Source organism: Silurus aristotelis (genome assembly GCF_946808225.1).
Source record: "Silurus aristotelis genome assembly, chromosome: 25".
In the NCBI taxonomy this organism is placed as follows: Eukaryota; Metazoa; Chordata; class Actinopteri; order Siluriformes; family Siluridae; genus Silurus; species Silurus aristotelis.
The window spans coordinates 6261608-6273689 of record NC_139598.1 but is presented as its reverse complement, the minus strand read 5'-3'; the positions used below and the strand labels follow the sequence as shown (position 1 = coordinate 6273689).

The 12082-nt window shown below is 36.0% G+C and overlaps 1 protein-coding gene across 1 annotated transcript; it reads left to right on the top strand.

Annotated features, from left to right (window-relative positions):
* The first annotated feature begins 6061 nt into the window (after positions 1-6061).
* On the top strand, positions 6062-10546 carry cbln2b (cerebellin 2b precursor). Its single transcript, XM_083530322.1, has 4 exons — positions 6062-6194; positions 6556-7077; positions 8478-8597; positions 9603-10546. The coding sequence occupies exons 2-4, from the start codon at positions 6793-6795 to the stop codon at positions 9798-9800; spliced, it is 603 nt and encodes a 200-aa protein (XP_083386448.1). The 5' UTR covers positions 6062-6194; positions 6556-6792; the 3' UTR covers positions 9801-10546.
* The last annotated feature ends 1536 nt before the right edge of the window (positions 10547-12082 follow it).

Below are 12082 nucleotides of genomic sequence, written 5' to 3'. Positions count from 1 at the left end.
AACGTTCTTGTCAGAATAAACACCAATACTCAACTCTTCTTCCGACTGCTAAGTCAACCAATTATCCAATAATTCACTTTGTGTTTTATGCAAAGGCCTTGTGGCATTCTCCAGACTGCAACGGAATAAACAGGTAGAGACACTGTGAAGGTTAGCAACAATTCTGCTTGTTGGAGGGAATAGTTACAGACAGTAGCGCATGACTTTAATTTCACATGGCTGACAATCTGCGATGCAGTAAGATGCCCTGAGGTTTGTGAATACGAGTCCCTGTGCCCTCTCAGCGTGACATTTTCATGTTCTCTGATGTTTTCTCTGCTTTCTCCTAACCGTGGGTGAATGAGTGCTCTCGGGGCTTTAATGTCAGTTTCTGCATCGCTTGTCACTACACGCTGCGTGATGGCTGTCAGAAAGGTAGCCAAGGCCCGTAGAGACAACTGCTTCAGTTCCACAAGTGAAAAATTTATCTGTTTATAGGCCAGACCAAAGAAGTTGTCTAACCACAGATATGACGTGTGTGCCATTTTAAAAAGATGCTTGACATATAGGCTTACATTACCTAGACCAAAATGGTATAAATATTAATACTTCATGGGCATGACACAACTGAATATTGTGTAAGATTAGGCAAAAACATGGTAAGACTTTCAGGTTAAGGAAAAAAAAAAAATATATATATATATAGGTTTTTAATTATTAACAATATCTTGAAGATATGGAAAAAATAAGCCTCCATAATATTCATGATAATAACAAACCCTAAATCGTTCATAGGCAAATCTATAGTCCAAAGTAAACCGCATGCTAATAACACCTGACAAGGGTGCTAACAATGGAAAGGGGCGTGGCAAAAGCAGAAATAGAAAAGGAAAACTGGAAGTAATTTAGTTTTCATAACAAATCTCTTTTTCTTCTTGATAATCTGTATTTTGCTAAATAAGTCACATAAATGCATGTGATTGGCTGCAGCAGGTTTTTGCTATAGACACTGCAGTGCTCTGTCGTTATCATAACCTTCATTCTTCTGGGAAGATGTTCCACTAAATTTTCAAGTGTGGTTTTGAAGATTTGTGCTCATTCAGCCACAGGGGCATTAGTAAAGTCAATGGTATTAGTAACGTCAGGTGCTGATGTAGGGTGAGGAGGTATGTGGTACAGCCAGTATTCCAATTAATCTCAAATGTGTTCACTGGGGTTGAGGTCTGCAACAGGCAAGTCAAGATCTTCCACTCCATCCTATGTTTCATTTCATTTCATTTTATTTATTTGACAGGGACAATGCAACATACATAGTGTCAAAGCAAGCTTGTCACTGAAATGCTACATAAAAAGTTTATAGCAAATGCTAATTTTCAACTCCTGTCCCTGGTTGGGCTCTAAACACAGTAAAATTTACATACTAAACTACTTCAATTTAAACAAATAACATGATATGGACAATTCCCGTCCCTAGTCATACACAATAAAATTTACCCATGAGATTTACCCATAAAGTTTACATACACACATATATCATATACAACTCTTACCTACTAGTTAAAAATGAGTGCACCTTTGGTTTGTCTTTAACCAGTTTTTTAGCCTGGAAGTAAACACATTAAAGTCCAGTATAGTCTTAATGTCAGATGGTAATGAGTTCCAGAGTTTGGAGCTCTTTACAGAGAAGGTAGTTTGACCAAAACTGGTCCTACAGTATGGGATTTTACAGTCATGATTTGTAAAACTCCTAGTGACTCGAATGCTGCTCTGTCTCTCAATAAATGAACTAAATGGCTCAGGTACTAAATGATTAATGCACTTGTAAATTAATTTAAGAAAGCAAAAATTGCTAAAACTCTCAAAATTCATTAAATTATATTTCTTAAAAATGGTACAGTGATGGTGTCGAATTGGTTTTTTGTCCATAATATTTATTGCTCTGTTGTATACAGTTGCAGTAGGAGTGGCTTGAGCCCATGCTGTCATGCAGTACGATATATGAGAAAAGATCATAGCATGCATGTACAGCAGGGCTGCCTGTAAACCATATCGTAAAAAAGCTGGCTTAGTGAACTGTCAGGCTGGAACCAGTTTGGGTCTCAGAGGTTAAGTGGAAGGGAAAATATAATGCTACCAAATTTAAAGACATCATATACAATTGTGTGCCTCCAAATTTGTGGTAACAGTTTAGGGAAGAAGAAAATAAATGACAGAGTTTTTGTAATTGGATCCTTTATTGACATCTCTTTGTAAAATGCTACATTACACTACAAGTGTACATACTGTCTGATCAGAGTTCCAGCTAAGGTTTCATAAAAGTATACTATAAAACAAATGCACTACAAATATGTTTCATTACATACATACTTACATGTATCTATAATAGAGACATTAATTTTACTTTGGATGCCTGTAGTATCTCCATAATCATATTCAAACACGTGACAGCTGACAGAGTTGCTGTTGTATTTCCTTCAGCTTCATTTACAAATGTTAAAATATTTTGTAAAAAAAAAAAAAAGATGACATCCAAGTGAATAATAAATATATTGTACATACGAAAACTGGTTTTCCAAACACTGCTAAGAGACTAGTATTTGTGTGGCAGACCTGGAAAACCTTTCACATTTTGTATCATTATCATTGGTGGGGAAATATTTGATGATTTATTTGAAAAAAGCAAATGAATAGCTGAATGGTGAAGATATTGGACTTTAGATCAGGAGGTCATAAGTTCAAATTCCAGCACCACTAAGCTGCCACTGGTCCCTTGAACATGGCTCTTATGCAAATATACTGTACTACTGTAATAAAATGTAATAAAAAAAAAATAGTCACTATTCTTTTAGAGGTGGTTCCTCAGTGGTTAAGGCATTGGACTTTTAATCTGAAAGTTAGGAGTTTAAATCCCAGCACCACCAAGTTGTCACTTTAGGCGCTTGGGTAAGGACATTAACTGTTCAGCTGTAAGTCGCTCTGGATAAGGGTGCCTACCAAATGCAATAAAAATAAATAAAACTTAGTTTGCTCCTATCAGCTTAGTTACTTGGTAGAGATGTATTTTTATTGGGTCATTTCATAATTTGAAATATTGCCACCAGATTACATACTGAATTGATTAGGTTGATGAATTTGCTATGTTTTAGTTTGGTTTTTTTTCCTCATTTTGTTCATTAACCCCTTGCTTAACATACAAGCAGTATACAGTTGCTTGGTGATTAGCACGTTTGTCTTGTACCACTAGTGATGGGGGTTCAAATCCAGCCTCTGCCCTGTGTGTACCCCTGTGAGTTGGAGGGTTTCCTTTGGGTACTCCGGTTTTCTTCCCCAGTCCAAAGACATGCATTGTCTAGAATGTGTGTGTGATTGTACCAAGTCCAAGGTGTTTTCTGCACTAACTTCCTAAGTGTAGGCTCCAGGCTCTTGTGTGGTGGTCTGACATAAAATAACCAATATAGAAAATGGACGGAGGGACGGACGGACGGACGGACGGATGGACGGATGAATGGATGGATAGATGGACAGACATTTAGAGGAAAATGCCAAGACTAGGTTGGAAAGTTGATAATTTGATATTTACGTTTACGTTTTTAAGTAGAGACAAACTTAAACAATCGATGATGTGATCATCTTGGGTTTGTCAAAAACTATTTTTAGTATTCCTACAAGTTTTGTCTAATCAACACAAGATTTTGCACGTCATCAGAACAAATTTCAAAATCATATAAAAGATTACTCATGAAAGTTGAGAATTATACAATGTTGGTCTTACTATTGCTTTCAATTAACTGGTATTCTTCTTTGCAAATAATTCTGGAACCTTCTTTGAGGAACACAATAAGCTGAAAAACACTTTCACTTATACACAACTAAGTGGCAGATAAAGATATTATAAAGCATGAGTGGGTCAGTAATTAAATGAATACTTCAACTCAGCATATAAAGATTCTCGGATCCCTCCCTTCCCCCCAATCCCCCAATTTTGCTAGAACGGGTCGTACTGGTATGACACAAGTTATGTAATATTGCCAATTAGTAACTTCAGAGTGACAGTTAATTAAAGAGGTTAAGTGACGGTTCAGCAGTCTTAACACACTCTGTCGAACTGAAAATCACATTCTTCGAAAACTTTTGGCCCAGCCTTTTTAAAATGTCATTATATAACACAAGGGGGTCAAGAAGCTTACAACTAGTTTGTCAACTCTCTTTAATTAGTGAGCTTAGATGATCAAGTATTTCCATATGGGTCGAATAAATGAACACTCCTCCGTGGATAAACCATGCAATTCTAGAATTATAGTTTCTTGTGTTATACTATTACACAGTTTACCATCAGTGAACACACATGACGGACACAGTCACAGACTTACTCTCCTTGCCCAGGATGCTGTCCCTACTTTTTCTGCATTTACTAGTACACAGATACAGCTTCTCATAAAATCATTTGTCTAAATGTAAAATTTTTTTATTTTTTTTTTTTTCATAGTTGTTGTAGCACGGACCTCTAAAACCTGCAACTGTTTATCTCTTTAAAAATGCTTCTTCAGGGATCTCTGACAAGGAGTCTATCTATCTATCTATCTGTCTGTCTGTCTGTCCGTCCGTCCGTCCGTCCGTCCGTCCGTCCGTCCGTCCGTCCGTCCGTCCGTCCGTCCGTCCGTCCGTCCGTCCGTCCGTCCGTCCGTCCGTCCGTCCGTCCGTCCGTCCGTCCGTCCGTCCGTCCGTCCGTCCGTCCGTCCGTCCGTCCATCTATCTATCTATCTATCTATCTATCTATCTATCTATCTATCTATCTATCTATCTATCTATCTATCTATCTATCTATCTATGAGATAAAGTCCTTTGATTTCTAAAGATCCCATTTACAAATAAGCAGCTTAGCTCAATAAAACAAGTTTTACTCGGATCCTTTTCTTATAGAAGATCATTTAAGGAATTTCCCAGAGGGCCAAACTAAAGAAAGCTTAGTTTTGTTTAAAACTCTCTCTCCGAAAACTGTTTAGTAATTATTTAGTTTAAAAAGTTGCTTTTAAAAGCTTTTTTCTATAATTCTAAAAGAAGAATTCTATGCGTCTCAAAATGGTTTAGAGAATTAATTTAGTGTGGGTTTGAACACAGAAGGGTCCTCTAAGATCATAACTGGATAACTTCTATGTCTTTTTAAATCTGTAGGGATTTCATTTAGAATCCTCATTAATTTTTGAGAGCCTCTTTTGTGGGATTCAAAGTGCATAATTTAAAGTTTCTCCCAGCAAGACAAACATAAGGTTAATTTTTAGTTTTGTGTGTGTGTGTGTGTATATATATATATATAAAGAGAAATTTAGTTTTTTGCATATTTATTTATTTATTTATCAGCATTTTCATTTTGCACAATTGCTACTATTTGCATTTCTCATAGATGCTAAAATTGCATTTCACTGCTGTTTATCTATTTTGAGTATTTCTGGAAAAAAGCTTATTATAGACTCTTTATTTTATCTTTGAAAACTATTGGTCTAGTACTAGGTGGAGCGCACAAAATAGACAAAATAGTATTTTTAATCTCTGCCTATTCTGCCTATTTTAAGGCCCACATTATAAAAATTTATTAAAAAAAAATAAAATTATAAATAAAAAAGACTGAGAAAAGCTGATGAGTAGGTCCAGCAACTAAAGCTGAACACCATGTTCCCCTCCACTGGGTGGAGCTAAAGCACCTTTAATTGTCCGCCCCTGAAAATACTGAAGCATAGGAACGCACTTGTCATATACAGAATATGATTTCCTCCTCATTCTGTTCTCAAATTATTATGAGATACATCAATACTGGCCACGTTCGTTTTTGCTCTTCATACGAAGAATAGGTTTTAATTATTTTTTTTTACCAGCAGATTTCTAGATTGTATTATATATATTTATACTGTTCATGTAATGCAGTATATACAGTCATGCAAAAGAAGAAGGGGAAAAGGAAGAATTATTTATTTGTTCATTCAGTTGACCGGTTGATTTTATACAGAAGAAAACCAAGGGAATCTAGCGTTCAGGTACTGTGCGTGAGTGAGTAAGTGTGTGTGTGTGTTTGTGTGTGTGTGTGTGTGTGTGTGTGTGAATAATTCTGAAACTGGGCGGGAATTGTCCTTATAAAGGAATGAAGGGGAGGACGATTTCTCCCCATTCTGCTCTCTGCCTCAGAAGGACGCAGATGTCCCACACAGCAATGGATTTACCAGGTAAAAAAAAAAAGATGGATTTTATGGTCATAAGATGAAAAAAATATACAAATGAAGAATGATTAGAAAAAAGAAATTGTGCATATAATTGAGCAGGAGAATTTGCATGAAATTATTATATTACAAGTCAAATGTATACAGTTTATTTAGGTCTGTGATGGAGACAATTGATGGTGTGGTGAACGTTTGAAGCAAAATGTAAAAATGAGTAGTTTTAAAAAAAAAAGTTGCATGAATGACAGTTTAATTAGTACATCAGAGATGCATTGCAAACTTTATAAGAGGAAACTGCATGTCATTTTGAGCAATTGAGCAATAGTGCCTTTAAACTTAATATGTACTATCATTTTTTTGTCCTTAGAATATATCAAACAAGTCCTCTAAAGATCTCAACATCAGCCAAGAGGAAGGAGGGAAAAAGGTGAACATTGGTTGGAGTTCGTGAACAAAAGAAGGAAAGAAACAAAGAAAGACAAACAAAAATAAGAAAAAGAGAAAGAGAGAGAGAGTGAGAGAGCTTGGGGAAGGTGATTAGTACCATAAGAATTCCTCCAAGGAGTCGGATTTTACCCGATTTGTAACCTCGCCCTGTGTGATTATGATGGGACGCTACGTGGTACAGATGTCACGGCTTGTCCTCACTCTCCTCCTGGTGCTTGGGGTCGGCCTGTCTCTGGGTCAGAATGACACCGAGCCTGTGGTCCTGGAAGGGAAATGCCTCGTGGTGTGTGACTCGAACCCGTCGTCGGACGGCGGCGTGACGTCAGCGCTTGGCATCTCGGTGCGCTCGGGGAGTGCCAGGGTAGCGTTCTCGGCCATCAGGGGCACCAATCACGAGCCGTCTGACATGAGCAACACCTCCACCACCATCTACTTTGACCAGGTCCACAACTTATTTATTGCTTATGAAATTGTGGGAGTTACTATACACTGCACCTGCAATGCTAAATAACTTATAGGCTCCGACTGCACAGAAATGTGATGTAGGTCTTAACTAAGCTTACTATCTGTGTTTAATTGTGAGCAATGAAATTTTGCTCTGACACACATGGACTGTTCAGGTTCAGGTGGAATGAATTTATTCCAGTGTCAGAAAGTCTCAGCTTTTCAATAGTGAAATGTAGATTTTATATTTGCATTGAAAGAATGCAGATGTTGATGAATTTGTCCATGTGCTTAAATGGATATATATTATATATACACTACTAATTAATGGACATTGATAGGCTTGTATGCATCCGAGGAGAACAGAAAGAGAGTACAGTGTGTTTTATGATTTGTGGATTTGGGCACATTATTGTTGCATCTATCTTTTTTTATTATTATTATTTTAAAAGGGTGGAAAATCTTAATGCTAAAAATAAATCCACCCGTGGCACACTTACTTACAGATAATCCACAGCATAATCCATCTTTTACAATGTTGAATGTCTTGTTTTAATCAGCTCAACTTGTATATTTAAGATTTAAATGGAATGAATGCCTGTTAGAGAATAAACACGTGAACACTGTATGGTGTACTGTATAGAATTAGTATTCAATTCGTTTGCAGTTAATTCAGTGTCAACACAAAGTATTAACTCGGTTTTTTTTGTTTATACGGATGTATATACAGATCTTTTTTTTTTCACTGTCAAACTTTTTATATTCCCTTGTGGCACATTCTTGGAAGGAAATGAACACATGTGCGATAAAATCTTTATTGCACTGCATTGCACAGTCAAAACCCTCATTTCGTGTGCATGTTAAAAAAGCCCAGGCAAATGTATTTTACAAAAATACATGCATTTTGATCAGATTATGTGAGCGCAGTTGGATTACATATGAAATACTGTACGTTTCTGATGAAGCTCCATTTCAGCATGTTAAACCTTGCTTTTTTTGCGGACGGCACTTTAATTGAAATGAACACACGTGACATTGTTTCAATAATACTATGTGATGATGTGTGGAAAAATCCTCAAACAATCGTTGCATGTAAAAAAAATGAGAGTGAAATTCAAAGGTCCAACGTATGAAAAATAATAACATGAAAAACAATGCTGAAACATGCTGAAAAATCAAACTGCACAATTATTATTTTTATTATTTGACATGAGAAAAACATGAAGTGTGAAGTTTGGTGGCTATTCTGTAAAATTCATAGAAAGACGTTTATTTTTTATACTGATCAGTATTGTAACTAAAAGCATGATATGGAAGTCAGTCAGATCAAAGCGATTTATAATGAAGACTGAAATGGTGTTAGAGTTTTAAAATACCTGTGCTGCTGCTTTTCGCCAGGTTCTGGTGAACATCGGCAACCATTTTGACTTGAAGGCCAGCGTGTTCACGGCACCGCGAAGGGGAATCTATAGTTTCAGCTTCCATGTGGTGAAAGTCTACAACAGACAAACCATCCAGGTGAGAATCTTAAGAAGGGACGTATGAACGTGGTGCGGTGCTAGAGATGCTTTGACGATCTTGAGCGCTTTAAATTGGCAAAGAGAGTAACGTGCGTGTGTTATATAATCAAGCTGTATAGGAAAGTGTGTGAAGTAAAAAAAACCTTCTTCTTACAAAAAGCACTAATTAACCTAGACTGATTTGTATGCCTGGTGTGAATAAAATTAAAAAATGATTTGCTTTGTTTAATCCATGTAGAGAAGGAGAGTTTTTTTTTTTAGGTTTGAAGGTTTTTTATTTATTTATTCACCTTTAATGTATAATTCAGAACAGGAGCACAGCAAGTTTGCGACTGCATCTTCTACACGAAAAGCCAATGCCGTATTAAATCTTAGTTTCACTCATGGAGTCAATTTCTATAATGTCCTTAGAATATTACAAGGGTTTGTTTTTGCTTTGTAGGCTACCCCTGGCTCTAAATGCCCCCTTAAGGAAAATGATGTGGAAAGAGTGCAAGTTATTAAGGGCAGGAGAGATTGTTTACAACCCCGGTGTCTATTTGTGGCAAAATGAGGTTTCTCAAGAACATCAACAGTAATTTTTTTATTTTTATTTTTTTTTAGCTTGTTTGTTTTTTTGTTTTACCCCAGGGGCCCTTTAACACTCCGATTCCAGAGATGTGCAGGTTTTACTGTTATTTAGGGATTAACTTGCCTTTAATTAGATTTATGTGCAGTCAAATTAAAGCGAAAAACAACACAAACAATATTTAACCTTGTCTGGATGTGTAAAGGAATGGAATATCAATGTGATCTGAATATATATATATATATATATATATATATATATATATATATATATATATATATATATATATATATATATTATATAATGTTATAATGTTAGCTTCAGACATACATTTTTGCTTATCTAAACAGTGTGAATACTTTCATGTCATTGTCTGTTACAAAATATCTGAGCTCTGTACATCTACATAATGTTTTTTTTTCTGTTCCGGTTCAGGTGAACCTGATGCACAACGAATACCCCATCATATCTGCATTCGCCGGAGACCAGGATGTCACGAGAGAGGCGGCGAGTAACGGAGTGTTACTGATGGTGGAAAGGGAGGACCGGGTTTATCTCAAACTGGAGCGAGGGAATCTCATGGGCGGATGGAAATACTCCACCTTTTCTGGATTTTTAGTTTTTCCTCTCTAATTACTGAAACTGACTTTTTTTTTTTTTTTTTTTAAGAGAGCTTGGGGGTATTGATAATATTGCTGAATATGGACCCTGGAGTTTGTGTATTAATCTTAATATAACCCTGAGCAAGAGGAGCCCATTTGGATTTTATCGTTGGGGGAAAAAAATACCTTTTTCGCCTGAGAATGAAAGCGGACAACTATATATGTATACAAAAAAAAAAAAAAAAAACAAAAAAAAAAAAAAAAAGAATAACTGGGATCCCGGACTGCGTCTATTTATATCGAAACAAAGCTTTTCGTTTGTGTTCGTAGAGCCTTAAAGATCGTTTGTGAGGTTGACTGTGGAGCTGCGGACCTTCCCGATTCGAGTGAAGCATTACTAAAGTGAATCTGTCTCTGCACGAATGGAAGATCCTGTTTGTCTGTGGTGTTCATGGTGTTTCCTTCGGACGCTGAACATATTCAACATTATGCCACACATAGGCTGCCTAATATACAGTGAATATTAAAAGAGTAAAAAAAAGAAACAGAAAGAAATATCTATATATAAATATCATATAACCAGCCAATGGAGACAACTTCAAAGCTGAAGGTCTATCTCAATTTATAAAGTACATATTATTCACATGGTGTGTTTTACATTCCAGATCTGCGTTAACTTTAACTGATTTGCTGTTCCGTGATCCTGCTCACAAACATGTGCATTGTGGAAAAACAAAACCCTTTCTGATGTCCCGCCTAATAAAATATTGTATTGTATGTGTATTTATTCAGTCTAATTATTATTATTGGTATTATTATTATTAACGACACACTGAGCCAAATATCATCCATCATTAAAGACATATCATCAGAATGATAATGCAGTGATTAGAAGCTATTGATTGATATATTGGCTGTAAAATTTTAGCATTCCTGCATGGAGAAAGGTTTGCAAACAGGAAACACAGTTCAATGTACTGAACTGTGACCATCTAGAAATGTGACGCAGCTCAAATATAAAAAAAACGTATCATACATTAGTCATGAATGTTGACGCTAACCCCACCACATAAAATTCAAAGCCATAATGATTTTAATTATGTTTTTAGTCACAGGGATATGGTCTCCTTTTGTGATTTCACCTCTAAGACTCGAAGATACTGAGATATGTTCATTATTACACCGTTGTGTGTTAGAAATTAGTGATGGGACACTACAGGGAGCCCAGTGTTGGATAGCTGACCAGGACTGAGGACCCTGGGACAAAACTGTTCTGTGGCTATTGCTAAATCATTTTTATAGTGTATTTTCTGTTTGTTTGCTTCTTTGTGTTACAGATAACACACAGTAGCTTGATTACTAATAGTTACTGCATGACCCACAATTTGACCCAAAACTAGCCGAATTGTTTTGCTACGTTTTAGAGATGGGCCTAATTTGATCTATGAAATGATAATAATGACTGAAAATATGCTAAACAAAGTCAAATCATAGTAAGCTCATTTCAAAAAGCTTGACAAGCTCTCAATTTTTTTTGGCTAACATTACCGTGTTATATTTCTAGCTAGCTTGTTAAGGTTGTTTACAGCTAGAGGTATGCCTAGCTTCATAAAAGTAAAATGGGTTCAGTCATGAGAGTGTTTCTTTCTCACTACGTGTTCTTCCGCACGTTTTGGAATCATATTAAAGCATGATTTTTAGATCTTTGTGGCCAATTGTCGTTACAAGGATAGGAATATTTGACACTTTTGACAATGTGGGAATATTAGGCAAGTCCAGATGATTTTAGGGTTTTATTTAAGGATTTTATTTATTTTTAACAGACTTGAGGGTTTGATTATTTATAAAAAATTAAATAAATGAATAAAAGTGCCAAATGTTTTCTCTTTCACTTCAATTCGATTCAGATTTATTTGTATGGAGCTTTTTAACAATAGAAAAGACCACAAAACAGTTTTATAGGAATACATACATTCTGGAGATACATTTAATCAATATATATTTCCCTATAGATGTGTTTATTATTTCTTAAATTTTTTGTAGTTTACTATGGTTACAATTAGGGTTAGTTTTATGTAAAAGATTATTTTATTTCATCGTTATGTTTTATTTTTGTCTCTTATTTTCTTGTCAGTGGATGGTGCTCTGTTGGGTGGATGATGCTCTGTAGGGTGGATAGTGTGCTGTCAGGTAGTAAAATTATTGTGTGTGTGTGTGTGTGTGTGTGTGTGTGTGTGTGTGTGTGTGTGTGTGTGTGTGTGTGTGTGAGTGTATGTCTCTGTGTGTGCGAAGGCACTTGACGTAATCACAGGA

Excerpts from the sequence above, each read along its gene's own strand:
- cbln2b (XM_083530322.1), top strand. The coding sequence starts at position 6,793 with ATGATGGGACGCTACGTGGTACAGATGTCACGGCTTGTCCTCACTCTC. Across the intron at positions 7,078-8,477 it reads CCACCATCTACTTTGACCAG|GTTCTGGTGAACATCGGCAA; the intron begins GTCCACAACTTA and ends GCTTTTCGCCAG. Across the intron at positions 8,598-9,602 it reads ACAACAGACAAACCATCCAG|GTGAACCTGATGCACAACGA; the intron begins GTGAGAATCTTA and ends GTTCCGGTTCAG.